General features: G+C 34.4%; 1 protein-coding gene across 1 annotated transcript; it reads left to right on the top strand.

Annotated features, from left to right (window-relative positions):
* The first annotated feature begins 1,041 nt into the window (after positions 1 to 1,041).
* lin28ab (lin-28 homolog Ab) lies at positions 1,042 to 16,278 on the top strand. The gene is made up of 4 exons (XM_039652028.2): positions 1,042 to 1,444; positions 3,839 to 4,014; positions 11,459 to 11,637; positions 15,357 to 16,278. The coding sequence occupies exons 1-4, from the start codon at positions 1,420 to 1,422 to the stop codon at positions 15,574 to 15,576; spliced, it is 600 nt and encodes a 199-aa protein (XP_039507962.1). The 5' UTR covers positions 1,042 to 1,419; the 3' UTR covers positions 15,577 to 16,278.
* The last annotated feature ends 1,790 nt before the right edge of the window (positions 16,279 to 18,068 follow it).

Raw genomic sequence — 18,068 nt, forward strand, 5'->3', positions numbered from 1 at the left:
ACTGAAATCAGATCCTATAGATGTGAATGGCTGTTCACACTTGCTTCAGGTATTGATTGTCCACTGATTCCCTAAGGTCTTTGAGAAAGAACTTAACTGACATATTTCCCATTGGGATATGACCCTGATTTTCAATAGTGTGGCCCAAGCTTTCCATGCATATTGCAAACATCAGAAAAATGAATCGTTTTTTTTTTTTTTTTTTTAAATATTGCTTGTGGTCTTTCTCAAATGTTCTAATAGGGTAATTATAGAGGTCATTGTAATCATTTCTAATTTGGTGAACACACTGCAGAGGATATTTAACCCTAAAACTGTAGATGTGGGCAAAATAGTTTTGATTTATTTTTAAAAAATACTTTCCTTAAGACTTGGCTACTTTTCCTAAGTTTGCCTCCTGAACACACACATTTTTTTTCTGACTCAATTCTACAATGTTCAGTGGGTGGACAAAAAAACCCCCCTCCTAAATCTTGTATTTGGGTCAAAAATCGGCACCCATAGAAATGAATGGGAAAAACTGTAATTAAAATAAGCCAAAATAAGACACCAGGTGACGGCAAAGTCACTTCATCTTTAGGTTTTAGCTTTAAAATTCTTATTTTGTTTAATGTAAGGACTTTTGCCAACATAATAGAATTACACACAATGCAATGTGCTTTGATTTCCGCTGCGAACAATGTTTGTTTGTTTGTTTGTCTCTTCTTTTTAATGTTTCCTCGTGGTTGTCAGTATTTTTCCATAACGTTTAGGCGTATACACACAAACTGCTTAAGCAAAAATGAATTTTGAGACTTAAAAATGTCATGCGACTGTTTTATATGCTTAAAAATGCACAGTAAGTGATTAGCAATCCGTGCAGAGCCAGGATGGAGATCCAGCTGCACGTTTGATTGACATTTAATGAGTGCGTCATGTGATCCACCAAGTCATATGCCAATTATGAAGAGAGTTCTACGATTGGTTCTGTTCGTAATGTTTCATTATGTAAACTAAAGCTTCGTGACTAACGCAAGTAACAGGTGCTGTACTGTTTCCGTCGACATGAGTCAGCAACCTGTGCTCTTGTTGAGAGTGCGTCTGGGAAGCTGATGAACGCCATCCAAGAATCTTGCATGAATATTTAATTGGAAAGTGGATGCTGCTTTAATTGTGTTTGTGGGTGACGGGACGCATGACAATCCAAATACAGTCATCAGAGCAGAGCCACAGCAGGAGACTCACTGACTCACTGATCCTCATTCATTCACACACGCTCGACCTGTGGTGAGCTATAAAATGCCTTCGAGGAGGAGGAGGAGGAGGAGGAGGAGGAGGAGGAGAGTTGGAAGGCTTTTAGGTTTTCGCAAGGCTGGAGTTCAAACCACATTAGTAGATTAAACAACAGAGAGAAACTTAAAGATTTATATCTCTATCAAGATGCCCCCGGATCTGAATCACACAGGTGAGGAGAGCATTCTGAAATGTTGAAACAGGCATGTGTTTAATAATGACGAATGCAATACGCATATGAAATGGAGCATACAGTTGTCATATGGGCAGTTTGTCATGCTGTGGTGATAAAAAAATAAAAAATAAAAATAAAGCTTTAACTGATATTAAATATATTTCCCGCCATGCTTGAAGGAGTTATGCAGATGCGCGGAATTGTAAATTTGTGTGTGTGAAACACTTGACGCAATTCACATTCATTACGCGCTGGCGTCAGAGATCAATTAAACAGCATTTCCACACACGCCTCAGTGTCTCATTGTTCTCTTTGGTGATCTCTGCTCGAGGTGTGTGAGAACAATAACACACTGCGAACATGCGCCTTTCATGAAACCACAACTTCAATATCAGCTACAGACACATTGATGACGAGTTTATTTAATATTTTCAGCCATTTGAATAAAAAGTGAAAAGTTGCAGAGACAACCTTGCAAGTAGGCTAGATGATTATTATTATTATTTTTTTATTAAATGAAATGCACTTAATCAAGTATTAATTGTGAAACATTCCGAAATACACTTTAAATGTATAGGTTAGATTAGATTAAGACGCACAAATATCCCTCACACACACACACATTAATAGCCTAACTAGGAGAAAACAACAGCGTAGTTTTGTTGAGATAATTCTCATAAATAACACATTGGCCTGTTAAATGTTAAAATAGGCTAAAACATAGGCTATTATTAAAAATATGTTTTCGACGAAGATCGATTAACAAATGCCTTATGCAACAAATCAATATTTTTATTTTTTATTTTTTTATGAAGAAAGTGGTCAGGCTTTTATTGCTGTCTCAATGTCTATCCACTGTGGTGTGTGTGTGTGTGTGTGTGTGTGTGTCAGCACGCTGAGGGTCATTTCATGGGTTTAAGAGGGGAGGCCACTTCCTATTCCCCAAGCTGACTTGTTCTCACTCTGTGATTGGCTCATTGGCGAATTTGGACCCTATAGCTATACCGTTGCAGAAATGTGCAATTCATCAGCTCAAGTTGAGCATCACGTAGACTTGACCTAAAACTGAGGGAGATGAGATGCTGCAGTGACCCGTGTCCTTTATGATTCAGCCAGGATTTAACACTGACCACTGTTTTATGATATTTTTTCGTGGTGTGAACCAAGAAGAGGTTGAAGACATCCTGGAGACATGGCTGAAGGTGAGGTCGTGGGTGATCTTCCAGTGGGGGGTCAGAGTGGGATAAAGCAGAGGGGGTGGGACGGATCTTCTGCATTGTCTTTCAGATTTGGGGATCTTTACAAAGGGCTCTTCCCAGAAGCCCTGAAATGTCCGCGTAGTTACCGCGTAAAATGTATACCCCGAATCTTTTGTTTGTTCGTTTCTTTAAGTAGAATTATTTTGTCTGAGCTGGAGTTTTGAAATGTGGTGGAAAGTCTGAAGCTTTTCCAGAAGCTACACGGGATTTGTTTGGAGATTGATGGGCGAGATGGGGGAAATGGGCTCGGTTTATGAGCAATATTACACAGGTGAGCTGGGATATATTTGTGCTTATGATTGATTGCGCATTGATGAATCAACTTTCAGCTGTTTTAGACTTGTGTAGACTATAATTTTATGATAAAAATAGTACTTTGCGGGAGATCAATTAAAAAAAATATTAATAATAATTCATAAGATTTATATTGCGCTTTTCTCGGCACTCAAAACGCTTTATATAGAAGGCAGGGGGGATCACCTGGATGATGCAACGGCAGCCATATTGCGCCAGAACGCCCACCACACACACCAGTTTACCGGTTTAGAGGAGGCAGAGTGATGAAGACAATTGGTGTTTATTTTTATAGCCTACGTTTGATAATCTTTTACAATAAGCCTATAGGTCTATGTGCCGAATACTGCTAAATCACTGGTGACGCATATGGAAAAAAGGCTACCTGTAGGCCTATTCAGGTTTCTCATGGCCTGACTACGAGATTCCCTAATTTGCATTTTTCAGATTTAATAGGCCTAATGATTGTCACAATTCTCACTTGGGGAAAATTGAATGAATTATCGCGTTTTCAATTTCAATGCTATTAACAAAATCTGGAAAGAAGATTACCTGTTGAAGTAGGCAATTACTCTCATAACAAAGTAATGATATTTATTTAGGGTACGTTACAAACGTTGTTTATATAGCTATAGTGTAAAGTAATGTATTCGAAGGAGAAATCCATTTCATTCACTCGCGTTTCGCACGCAGATCATCAGATGTCGAAACGGCAGAGTTAAAGCTTAGCCTAATGATTTCTTTTGTTAGTTTATTTTTGTACACTTTCGATATCGAGATATTTGTGTTTGTAAAGTTAGTCTTGATTAGATAGTCTTGTTTGTGTGCTTTTATGAAGGGGGCTGTGCAAAGACAGAGGAGGAGGAAGCCGCGAGCTCTGAGGAAGACTCGGGCTCGTTCCGTGGCGCTGGGCTCTGCAAATGGTTTAACGTGCGGATGGGTTTCGGCTTCCTGTCCATGACCCATCGTGAGGACATCTGTCTGGACCCACCCGTGGATGTGTTCGTCCATCAGGTGAGAGCAAAGCAATCCTGCCGTTTTTATAAACCGGACCTGATAGCCTAAGGCCTTCGTCCATATCATCAAATAGCTTTATTTTCTCATGGCTTATAAACGACAAAAACTCTGGTTACTATAATAGCCTACACTAAATATTTTCAGTAATAGAAATTTATAATGATCTTGCTCCATTTATAAAGCTTTAATTTAGTGTTTTGTGTTGATGCTCGAACATTAACGCCTAAATATTCGATAGGCTATCAGACCTGCATTCTTAAAGATAAAGGTTATTCGTTCAGCAAAGGACACTCGTTTTATTAGCAACCTTTTTTCACTTTATAGTGTTTCTCTTCAGTTGGCTGTGTGGTGATTTAAGTCGTGTGTGGATAATGCGTTTTTAGTTATTTCACATATAGGACTTTAAAGCTCTTATTTTGGCTCCAAGTGGGACCTTTATTTTTTTAACATAGCCTAAAGATATTGTAGTTTTTATTTTGAGTGATTTACTTTATTTGGATATTTGGGATTTTTTTCACAGTTATGGTGGCATTTGGAGTTTTAGACTGATATGGTAATTGCTTTTTATGAGAATTGGAAGATCATGAAAGCACTATGGTTGTATTGAATTGTGTTTTAAAATGTGTCAAATTAGTAAATCATTCAAACTAATCAATATTGCAATTTTTTTATAAAACATGTGCAAACTTTACCAGTGACACTTACATCTCTATTTACAATTTATATACATATACTTTGACTCAATTTAACTTGCACGCCTGTGCTTTACAATACTTCCAAGGATTGGCCCTGAAATATTTTGCAAAACAAAAGTGATTTAGTTTTCTAACAGGGACACATACAGGTTCATGTCCGGTCTGCAGCGTCTACTCATTAACTTTCCTTCATATCATCTTTTAAAAAATAACAAACAGCCCAAAAATGAAAACACATAGTGAATATCTTAAATCTTTAAATCTAAAAATCACTCATAGTGATTCACAAAAAGTGCTATATTTTAAAAAAATCCTGTTGAGTTTACCAGTGTCTCCAGTCCTGGACACATACCTTCTCACTCAGCAATAATTTAACAAGCTATTGCCACAGAACAACCACCAAGTCGGCAAACAGTGGATCACCTATCGCCCCGAACCGAATGAGCTGCTGCCTCATGACTTGAGGTCATTGTGTAAAATTACCCAGAGATTAGAGCATCTTACGGGCAAGCAGCCCTACACACAGTGTCAAGTGATCTCTCTGTCTCTCTAAGTAAGAGGTCTTCTTTGGTTACCTCCAGACTGGCTGTCTGGGAGGCTAAACAGAGGGTGTTAGGGCTGAGCATACATCACCTGTAAGTTGGTTGACTGCAGAACTGAGATGGGAACAACCAAAGCTTAAAACAAAAACTGATAATTGTCATAATTTACCCTCATGTCATTCCAAACTTGTATGACTTTCAGTTTTTGTTACCTTTAACTTCCATTGTGTGGGGACAGTTCTAAAATAAAAAAAATAAAAAAATAAAAAAATCATACAGATTTTGAACAAAATGAGCGTGAATAAATACATTTTGGGTGAATTATGCCTTTTAAAAAATGTCCTGAAAGTATAAATGCATCAAGTTATGTTGATTTAAGTAAGTGATTTGAATGCAGGGAACATCAAAAACGTGTGTTGGATTAATATGATTTTATGCCTAACCCTAACACGCATTTGTACACTGTAAAAAAATATTTTCAATATTTATCACAACATACTTTCTTTTGTTAAATCAACTTTACAATAATTTATTTAGTTGAGATAACTTATTATTTTGAGTTTCTGATGGTTAAATTAATCTCCTTCATTGTATTAACTCACTTTTTCCAGTTCAATCAACTTAAAATTTTAAGGCAACCCAGGTTACTTACTTTTTTAAGTTAAACCAACAATATTTTTTTTTACATTGTAGTAATCACAACATTTTTTCTTTTGTCAAATCAACTTAAATTATTTAGTTCAGATAACATATAATTTTGAGTTTCTGATGATTAAATCATTCTCCTTCATTGTATTAACTCACTTTTTCCAGTTCAATCAACTTAAAATTTTAAGACAACCAGGTTACTTACTTTAAGTTAAACCAACAATATTTTTTACAGTGTACATGCAGTTTCAGTTGTCAACATCAAAAAATTGAGTACTTGAGTGGTTCACATTCATCTTACCTAATTTAACCTAGCAAACTACACATTTTAGAGAATAACATTAATTGGATGTAAATAATAAATGATGAGTAAATAAACAGATTGTTGAGATTCTCATGCACTGTAAAAAAAATGTTGTTGGTTTAACTTAAACTAAGTTCACTGAACTGGAAAAAGTGAGTTAATACAATGAAGGAGAATGATTTAATCATCGGAAACTCAAAATTATATGTTATCTGAACTAAATAAATGATTTAAGTTGATTTGACAAAAGAAAAAATGTTGTGATTTACTAATCATGAAAAGATTTTTTTACAGTGTGTAAACCTCACATCAATGTTTTGTGTATGTCTTCTCAAACCAGCCAAATGGGCATAGTTGTCGCTTTTTGCTTATTAAAAAAACAAAACAAAAAAAACAATAGCCACCAACGATAAATCGATGAATGCATACAACTCCTTAAAGCAATATTTCTCCCAAAATAAAAACAATCTGTCATAATTACTCATGCCATTATGTACAGTAAAGCGTAATTTCTTCTTCAGAACACAGAAAACAATTATACTATTAAAAATCTTTTAAATGTTTTTATTTATACAATGGAAGTCAGGTCTGTTTTCTATGGAAGAAAAAAGTCATAGATTGGAACAACATGAGGATGAGTAAAATGATCGGGGTCAACTGCCCCTTTAAGACCAATTCAATAATAGAGTAGGTGAACACCTCAGAGCAAATGCAGTGTGAATTTGACCTTGTTTGCTTAAAGATTTCCGGACATTGCCGGGTGCTTTTAACAGCTCTCAAACCTACCTGAGTCTCTTTCTGTGGATGGGAACTACAGGTTAAAAAAAGACAATGGCTGTCATTGTCAAACCTTCAGAAGGAAATCCTGCCTTCCCCAAATCTTTGAATCACTGAATGAATGGTGTTTGTGTGCGAGGATGACCAAAAAGAAGGGTCAGTGGGCAGAGATTTCATAATTAATGGTGAAAGACCTGCTGAAGAGAATGTGGGGAATGGAGACGAGAGATTGGAAGAAGGGGGGCAGGGAGAGAGTATTTGGGGGGGGAGGGGATCGTTAGCTAAATTCATTGATAAAAAAACCCCTCAGTAGTAAAAGAGGAGGGTGAGTGAGTGGTAGAGAAGGTCAAAGAATAGAGCCGTGGATGGTTTCAGGAAGCTTTGGCGGGGGTTGGGCCTGATTCCTTCTCCAGCGACCCCCTCCTGTGTAAAGACTGACATTATGTGAGCGCCAAAGCATGTAGACGTCTCACCTGGTGTAGTTAGCTCTATCGGGAATTGCTACATTGAAATGGAAACAGAAAAAAAGTTCTAAAAGTTTGAGTTTTGAAGGTCCAGCCATTGTGCGTTGGTGTTAAAAAAAAAAAAAAAAAACATTCAGGAGAGTAAGGTGCAACTGCAAACTCAAGCGAAATCAATATGCAATAGCCATTTTAACTCTTCATCCTCCCTTTTTTTAATTTCTATTTTTCTTCCCCTTTGTTTTTGTTGTTTTTTGTTTTGTTTGTATAATCTTTGTTCTTTTTTTATACCCCCCCCCCTTTTTTTTACTATTTTTTATTTATTTATTTTTGCATGTGTATGAGGGTATGTGTGTGTATATGTAGGTATGTATTTGTCTATGTGGATGCATGAATGTATGCTCAGCGATTTGCAAATCGGGCTTAAAATCATTACTCATTTTCGCTTGCACAATAATATGTTGTGATCTAAATGCTTTTGTGTACGATTTGTATCGACGAATCACTTAGCAGGCTCCAATATGGCTTTTCTGACATCGTAAACTTGCTCGGTTGCTCAGTATTGAGACACAGATCATGCAACTTGATAAAAGAGCTCAAAGACTTGTAGAATCAAGCTAAAATGGCAAATGCGTTTTATCTCTTATGAACACTATTGGTTGTGTTCAGTGTAAGTGGTGCGTTAATTACAAATGCGATTGAACATTAAACTTTTTGTGTCACTCACCGCCGGACATTTCATTTCCTGAACTGCCCCATTCATGCAGCTACTAATGCAATAAAACGTTGCCTAAATAAACATGATAAGCAGCCTGGTGTTTTGCTTTGAGAGAGAATGTGTGGAATTTATTACGGACCATTAAGAGTTTAATGGGTTAAACACTGAAAGCATTATTTTAAAGGATGTCCTCGGGACAAGATAAGCAGTTTTACTATAAGGATCGATTTTGAGGTACAGAACCACCAACTGTAAATACTTCAGTCCCACTTTAGATTAGGGAACTACTATGTTCCAATTATTTGATACAATGCACTTAGTGTACTTTTACATTGTAAAGGTATTTATTTATTTAATTACATCTCTAGTTATAATTTCACTGTTGATAACACCAAACCTGTCCCTAAGCTTACCCGTGTCCCATCTCAATAGCAGCAATACAACACACTCTCAGAAAAAAAAAAGGTACAAAAGCTGTCACTGGGGCTGTACCTTTTCAAAAGGTACACTTTTGTACCTTAAGGGTGCATATTGGTACTTTAATGGTATATTAGCACCTAAAATGAACATATGAAGAGCCTCTAAATGCCATTTGAAATTTTCTTCTAAAATGACCATTTTTATCAAGCTTGTATATTTAAGTTCAGTGATTTCACTTAAATGGCAATGGTGATTACCTATTAATTGTTATTTAGTGAAATTACTGAACTTAAATATACAAGCTTGATAAAAATGGTCATTTTAGAAGAAAATTTCAAATGGCATTTAGAGGCTTTTGCATCTGAACTCTTCATATCAACACTTAAAATGTACATATTAGCACCTAAAATGAACATAACACTTAAAATGTACATATTAGTACCTGAAATGTACATATTAGCACCTAAAATGAACATATCAACACTTAAAATGTACATATTAGTACCTGAAATGTACATATTAGCACCTAAAATTTACATATTAGCACAAAAAATGTACATATTAGTACCTAAAATGGACAAAAGTGTACCTTTTGAAAAGGTACAGCCCCAGTGACAGCTTTTGTACCTTTTTTTCTGAGAGTGCATGATGAACACAATACATTGCACTTATTTTTTATGTAAGTAGATAGTAGTTAAAGACACAAGTGTGATGAATTATTCTCTAAACACAATGGCTGTGGTCAACCTGATACCATGATCTCACACGTACACCAACTTGTCTGAAATTTGGTCTCCCAGTCGTTGTTTGTTAAGAGTACAAGCAAGACGGTTGTTGTTAAAGGTAGATCCTTTCTCAAGCCCCATTTCCATGCATCTGTAGAGCAAGTATCTCAGGAATGTGAGCTTCCCCCACCTTTTCCCACAGCAAACCCAGTGCTTGATGGCCAGGGTGAGATTTGACCAGATGGCGTTATTTTAGGGAAGCTCATCTGTCCATCACTTCATTAGCCGCACTTTCATTGCTTTTTCTTGAGAAACAAAAACGGTGCATATGTGATGTTCTGCTAAGATGCCACTGTGTGGTTAAATTTGAAATGAAAGCATGGATGTGTCTTTCGCTGGCTATGATATCTTCCAATATTCTGCATGGTTTGATCCTTCAGTTTCGGATGCAGCCATTGATCAGATGAGACGACCGTTTTGATCTGAGGTTGTTTGTGTCGGTCGGTGCTAGAGTCAAAGGGGATGTGCCAACATTGTTGGGGGCAGGAAAGAATTGCACAGCTCTATGAAAAAGGTTAATGGTGAAGTTAATGAACTATTCAATCTGGCTTAGTTTAACTTATTTTGTTGATGGCATGCTAAAAGTGGGAATTTTGCCAACACGTAGTATACAACAGAGAAGACTTGATCTTCCACTGCAGTGCGACAAATCAGAACTAATTATCGTGTTTATTATTTTTTTTAGCTTTTTATTTGACTGCACTTCCAAAAGTTAAAGAGGCTTTTAACACACAATTAACTTAATAATTAAGTAATCTTTTTTTTATTAGTATTGCCCAGAACTGGATGGCACTCGGATGCAACATGCAACAACAAAGTAATATACTACATTTGGATGATAAGTTTATATTTTGCAAATAATGCTATTTCCTGATTGCTTGTATATTTGCAAAATATAAACTTATCACGCGGATCTGTCCTGTGCAAAAAAATGCTGCGTTGTTTTAACACGATTTTGGGTAAAATATGGACAAACCTTTTTAAATGACAATTTTAACCCAATAGTTGGGTTTGTCCATATTTTACCCAAAATTGGGTTAAAACAACACAGAATTTTTTAGAGTGCGGGTGATTTATACTATATAGCAAATCTATATAGCATATATACAGAGTTCATAATTACATATAATTTTTTTAGATGCCATAAATTTTAACAATTGTCTTAAATTATAATAATAATATATTTAACTATATATTCTAATAATATAATTCTAATAATAATTTAATAAATTTATATTTAAATATATGTATTTATTTATTTATTAAATATATATTTAACAATTGTATTAAATTATAATAATAATTTGGCAAGAGGAAGGGATTTGGCAATCTTTTTCGGTTCAGTCCGTCGAGGTCAGACATCTGCAAGTGAAAACATGAAAACACTACAGAGAGCTTTATTGTATAGACAGAATAAATGTTTGATATCTTAATGGGTTTTTTTTTTTTTTACCTTATTGGAATCAAAACTAAGAATTGAAATAGCTTAAATTCAATTGATACCCAACTCTAAAATCCATGTAAATAAATAAATAATATATGTTAACACAATTACCAACCCTTTTTAATTAAAACTTTTATAAATATTAAATTAATTGAAATGTATTTATTTATTAAAGCTACACTATGTGATTTTTAGCCCCATCTAGTGGTGAAAAGGTATATGATCATCCAGTGAATATTAGTTTCTGTTCCTCTCAATTCCGACTTCGTTTTAACTCCTACGGTGGCCAATGTAGTCCAAGATTAACATGGCTTCCAGTTCGACCTCGTCCATGAGTGTTAACTCAAACGTAAACGCTTGAATTAACGGGTATGTCCCTCTTTGGCTAATGTACTTTCAAGATGGAGGCGACCGACATTAGAACCCCTTGCCCGCATATTATACACTCACGAGAATACTTTATTACTTGAACGAAGTAAATATACATTAATGAGCACATTTTTTTTTGTGTGTATTTTTAAGTGTTTTTAGCTAAGAATAAACTAAAAGAGTTACACAGTGCAGCTTTAAGAATTTGTTTTTAAAAAGTTTCATAATGTACATATGATCCAAGCATGTACAGCAGTGTTTCTCTTCTATCTGTGCAGAGCAAGCTCCATATGGAGGGCTTCCGCAGTCTGAAGGAAGGGGAAGCCGTGGAGTTCACCTTCAAAAGATCGTCTAAGGGTCTGGAGTCCTTATGGGTGACGGGGCCAGACGGGGCACAATGCATAGGCAGCGAGAAAAGACCCAAGGGTGCCCAGAAACGCCATTCAAAAGGAGATCGGTAAGTGCTGTCTGTTCTCTTCTACAACATTTTTACTCACACAATGTGATGCTTCATTCAGTATTGTGATGGAGTTCATGAATACAGAAGTCATCGATCTGATCGAGTCTTTCCACATTCATGTTTTTACCAGTCAGTCTTCTACGGTGGGCATGATCAATGCCAAGGTTGAACTCTCAACGATAGAATATAATATTTCACAAAATCAGTTGGTGTAATACACACACACACATATATATATATATATATATATATATATATATATATATATATATATATTACAGAGAGCAGGGCACAACCTAATGCTTTTTGACTTTCTCGGTTTGTGTAAATCTACTTAGGGTTTAGAGTAGCCTACTTATTTTTTTTCCTGCATTAATTTCCCACATGTCTTGTACAATTATGTGGTTTTGTTTTATTAATACAGTGTATACTTTTTTCTTGATTTACCCTGAAAGAATGGGAGTGAGATGTGACAACATGCCCCAAAGGTGGGGTACATTGTAACATTGTACATTGTTATATGGTGATATAACAGATTAAAATGCTATCTGATCTATTTAGAAAAATATACAAGTCAAACCAAAATATTTTCTTAATAAAATACAATTATTAACTTTTTCATATAAAATAATGGCATTTTTTAATAATTAAAAATAAAGTTTGAGTTTGACAACAAAAACATCAGAAAGCACAGCTATACAGCATGGTTCAAAACAAAATAATAATTAATAATTTCTGACTCTTTATTTCCATGTTTCTCATCTATCTATCACAAATAAATAAATAAAAAATAATATATATATATATATATATATATATATATATATGAAGAGTTCAGATGCAAAAGCCTCTAAATGCCATTTTAAATTTTCTTCTTTAATGATGATTTTTGTCAAGCTTGTATATTTAAGTTCAGTAATTTCACTTAAATAACAATTAATAGGTAATTATCATTGTCATTTAAGTGAAATCACTGAACTTAATTATACAAGCTTGATAAAAATGATCATTCTAGAAGAAAATTTCAAATGGCACTTAGAGGCTTTTGCATCTGAACTCTTCATATATATATTATTTTATGCATTTATGCATTTTTCTTGGACTTATTTCTTGATATTTTGGGGCAGAATGGTCATGCTCTTTCAGCTGTTAGGATGTTGGTTCTGCTTTTTTCAGATTTTTCTAAAGATTGTACTAAACTAACCTCACCCTTACTACCTACATACATATTTTATACACACACACACACACATATATATCAGGATGTTGCTTTTCTGACACAGTATCTCAATGAGCACACCCGGTGCATTAGTGACTTGACCTGCTGAATCAATAGGTTGTTTAAAATTAAACACTCTAAAATAATGGATTGTTTTAACAAATATATGGGTCAAATATGGACAAACCCAAACGTTGTGTTAAAAATGTACAAATAAAAATTTAACCCAATGGCTGACCCAAAGTTGGGTTAAAACAACCCAGCATTTTTAGAGTGTATATCTGATCCCTGTGGTGGGTGGGCTGTGGATCTGAGCCCATGGAAGCGATTGCAGTTTTGGCAGTGTCATAAGCTCAGTTACGCAGCAGTCCTGCCATTTCTACCATAATCAAATCCAACATGACAATTTTCCGTTTAGGAACATGTACTTTCTCCTGCTGCTCCATCTCTCTCTCTGTCTGTTGCTCCTGATCCTGCCCTTTTAATTAATAACAGATGTAGGTGCCTGAGAAAGGTCAGAGGTGAATGCTGCCATAGCAACCCTGAGGTGTGATGTATGTGAACCGGGTGGGGGTGGGCAGGAGAGAGCAGGGATCAAAGTGCAAAGGTCATGCTGCATATTGAAACAAAGAGCCAAAGAGATGCCCAACCTCCTCCAAAGCTCAGCACCTTCCGCTGGCCAATCGATGCCTCCCCCTCGGCTCGGCCGCAGGGACACACAAACGCACAGGAAGTCTTCATTTAAATCCCAAAATGGAAACGGTTTTATTTTTAGGTGACAGCGACTGAAGGATTGTGCTAAATCATCAATGGAACATTGCTCAAATCATCTATTTATTCATTATATTTCAAATATTATTATCATACAACAAAGCGTTATTTTAAAGTCCACTAAAACAGCTTCAGAAGACTTGAATCATGTAAACTTTTATTTGCTTGTTTTGTTTGTTTATATTTTGTGAATAAGTCATCATACTACACTAATTAATTTATTTATTTATGTGAAAAGTAAATAAGTTGGGAATACGTTATCATACTAAACTCACATTTATTTTTATTTACTTTAATATTTTTTTAGTAAACCATATGGAACTCAAATGAATTTGATTATTTATTTTTTTATTAAGTGGCTCGTAAATAATTTAAGCAATCATACTTAACTAAACTGTTTATTTATTATTAATGTGAATTGTAAATAAGTTGTGAAATAAGGCCTCATACTAAACTCAAATTGATTTACTTTTATATTTTAAGTCAACCATATTAAACTGAACCGAATTTTATTTTATTTATTTATTAAGTGACTGAATTAGTCATGAAAAAGTTAGCATATTTAACTGATATGTATTTAATTGTTTTGTTTAAGTGAGTCGTAAATAGGTTCTAAACTTGATACTTCTATTTATTTCTTAATAAGTGACTCATAAACAACACTTGATTTTAATTAATTCTTCAATTAATTAAGTCACTTAAATAAGACGTAAGCTTTCACACTAATCTCAAATTTATTTACTGTATATATTAATTATATTCAAGTAAATCGTCAACAAGATATACTCAAGTTGTTTATTTATTTTTAACCATCATCATCATCATCATCATCATCATCATCAATCATAAAAAGAATAACCATAAGTAGTCATAATCTTTTTTTTGGGATCTCAGTTGTATTCATCCCCATTCATCTTTATTGTTCACTTAATATACATAATATGCTTTATCTAATCAATAAAATTGTGGCAACATATTACAAGCAATATTATTTATTAAATTGTACAAATTAGAATATTAATTTGATGAACTATTACTAAATTCTAATTTTTTTCAATTTAATAAATAATATTGCTTGTAATCTGTTGCCACAATTTTATTGATTAGATAAAGTATATTCATTTTTAGTGTATTTGTTGTAATTTCTGCTGAAGGGGTTAATAAATCAGTCTTGGACTCTATGGTGCTGTAGATGCACACTGTAAAAATGAATATGCTTTATCTAATCAATAAAATTGTGGCAACAGATTACAAGCAATATTATTTATTAAATTGAACAAATTAGAATTGAGTAATAGTTAATCAAATTAACATTCTAATTAATTCTAATTTGTACAATTTAATTAATAATATTGCTTGTAATATGTTGCCACAATTTTATTGATTAGATAAGCATATTATTTTTTTAGTGTACACAAAACACTAACATTCTCCCTTTCTAAATAAGACATCTTAATAAGACATATGAAACATATCGCAAACTAACATCTTGAACTTTAAGAAAGTTGTGCATACTCGTCATGCAGTTCAGTTCGGTTAAGCAACAAGATGTCTGCCTCATAATCATTAACGCTTCACACATTCTAAATACTAATTGGCTCTCTTATTGTTCCTAGTCTACCCTGAAATGTGAATTGTTTCACAGTGGCTCTTGATTTCAAACATGTGACCGCCCTCTAGTGGTCTTAATGCGAATAACACCTTTGTTTTCCCGCTCCGTTCACAGATGCTTCAACTGTGGAGGGCCAAATCATCATGCCAAAGAATGCCAGCTACCACCTCAGCCCAAAAAGTGCCATTTTTGCCAAAGCATCGCCCACATGGTGGCCAACTGTCCAATCAAAGCACAGCAGTTGTCACCAGGATCTCAGGGAAAATCCACAACCTCAACTGGAGAAGATGACGACATGAGCCACACCCCCTTACCTCCCGAGACCTCTGATTAGTGATCAGGGAAACACGAGCACCAATCAAAACATGCCAAGCTGCTTTTGGAACTAACTCAGGTTTTTCTTTTTCAAACAGCAGAAATGAATGTCAGTCAGATTAAATTAATATAGAAAGTTATACTGAGAAATACGATTATATCCATCTTTATATGATAACATATCTTTATACCACAGAACTGATTTGGGATGAATTCCAGATCTTTTAGATGGATGATGATGATATGCATGAATTCAGAGGGCAAATCTCACAAAAACATCTTCAAGTTAGACACTTATTCTGAATTTTAGGACCATTACTATCTTTTATAAATAATGTTTCCTTGTCCTTTTCTAAAGTTAATCCATATTTATATGCTGCGATTGTATTTTTAAGTAATGCAAGTTGGTTGTGAAATTGCAAAAAAAAAAACTAATCTTTAATTATATTTTGCTTGACTGATAATCCCATTTTTTTAGGGTAAAATGTCTTTTGTAGAACAGAACTAATGTACTTGCCAGGTTTTGTGAGATCTGCCCTGAAAGTGTTTGAGACAAAGATTTTCATTTTCTGCCTTAGCTATAGCGAAGTGTCTTAGATTTGTCCTGAAACAATCAAAATGCATCATGTTGACAAATTGCAATAAGCCTGGATAGTATGCATATCTGTCTTTGTGCTGAACTTCAAATGATCACTTCACTGTAAACCCGAATAAGTTCCCACAACTCAAAAAATTTGAGCCAATCGATTGCCTCAAATTTAAGTTGATTAACTTAAGTCACAATTTTCCAGAACTTAAAAGGTTGGATTACCTGCTACAAAGACAGATAGTATGCATATCTGTCTCTGTGCTTAAGTACAACTGATCTCTTGCTTTCTAATGACAAAATTGGCATTGTCATTGTCATTAATTTCCTCTTTTCCCCGCTCTGTTGTTGTCTGACCCTCTTTGTGATCTAATCCACAGGCCAAATGAATGTTAAAAGCTGCTTTCGTGCAGATCATACATCCGTCCGTCTGTAGTACAACTGTTATATGTGAAAGACACAGTGACTTTCTTAGATTGTTTAGTTTAATGCTGTGTAATTGTAATGTAAGGCTTGCTCTCATTAAAAAAAAAAAATCTGAAATTCAACACTAATTAAAATATTGTTGGTTTAACTTAAAGGGATACTCCACTTTTTTTGGAAATAGGCTCATTTTACCACTCCCCCAGAGTTAAACAGTTGAGTTTTACCATTTTCTAATGTATTCAGCTGATTTTCTGTCTGGTTCCTGACATTCTTCTAAAGTACATTAGACAATGGTAAAACTGTTTAACTCTCAGGGAGTTGTAAAATGAGCCTATTTCCAAAAAAAAAAAAAAAAAAAAAAAAAAAAAAGTGGAGTATCCCTTTAAAGTAACCTGGTTGCCTTAAAATTTTAAGTTGATTGAACTGGAAAAATTGAGTTAAAACAATAAATGATTTAAGTTGATTTGACAAAAGAAAAAATGTGATTACTAATTTTTTTATTTTCAAGATTTGTTATCACAACATTTTTTTTTTCATTTGTCAAATCAACTTAAATCATTTATTTAGTTGAGATAACTTATTATTCTGAGTTTCTGATGATTAAATCATTCTCCTTTATTGTATTAACTCACTTTTTCCACTTCAATCAACTTAAATTAAGTAACCTGGTTGCCTTCGAATTTTAAGTTAAACCAACAATATTTTTTACAGTCTATAAAATGTCCTGAAGAAATTGACCATATTCCCAAATGCTACTTGAAAAGACAATAGCACATGTTTTAAAAGCGATAATCTAAAAGGTTTGTCAAAGCTTATTCCAAGAGGAGATCCTGACTTCCTTGATCTCACTTTATTGTATATAATAACTCCATTTTTTCCCCCCCTAACCATTGTTATTTATTTGTAGCAACAAACTGACCTCAAACTATGGGACTCGGTTTGCTCTCAGTCACAACAAGAGCTCAATTCTTTTGCTAATTATTTCATAATAATGTTTTTAACTGCAGTTGCACCATTATTCGCAGGCATCATTTTGTGATGCACTCATCTTTCTTGTTTTTTAAAGCTATTTTGTTCTCTTGTTTTGACAGGGAGCAACTGAGTTGTCAAGATTCACTGTTTGAGGAATGAAAGCATAATGAATTTTAGCCTTTTAGCCTATATTTTAAAATAATCTTCAAACTTTCAGAAACTCAGTGGAAAACAACAACAACTAAACACATACTACCATTTAATTAATAATGCTTATTGCAGCAAAGTTTCAAGTCAAATAAACCGGCTTAGGAAAAATCTACTATTTTAAACCAGATGCAATGGGAATGGTCATTTAAAATAATCAGGGCATGCATTGAACTCATGGTGTGATGTCACAAGCACGTCTCGTCTCTTTCGGTTTCTGTATTTAATTGCATGAAGTAGGTGTTAGAGTAGTTTAGGATTGGGTGGATGTGTCTTGCCTATAACGACGTGTTCTAGGCAATGGGTTGTGAAGGTTTCTT

Source organism: Pimephales promelas, chromosome 18 (assembly GCF_988280905.1).
Source record: "Pimephales promelas chromosome 18, fPimPro1.hap1.1, whole genome shotgun sequence".
In the NCBI taxonomy this organism is placed as follows: Eukaryota; Metazoa; Chordata; class Actinopteri; order Cypriniformes; family Leuciscidae; genus Pimephales; species Pimephales promelas.

Bases quoted from the DNA above. Each gene is read 5' to 3' on its own strand.
- lin28ab (XM_039652028.2), top strand. From the start codon at position 1,420: ATGCCCCCGGATCTGAATCACACAG. The intron at 1,445-3,838 runs GTGAGGAGAGCA...GCTTTTATGAAG, and splicing joins CCCGGATCTGAATCACACAG to GGGGCTGTGCAAAGACAGAG. The intron at 4,015-11,458 runs GTGAGAGCAAAG...CTATCTGTGCAG, and splicing joins TGGATGTGTTCGTCCATCAG to AGCAAGCTCCATATGGAGGG.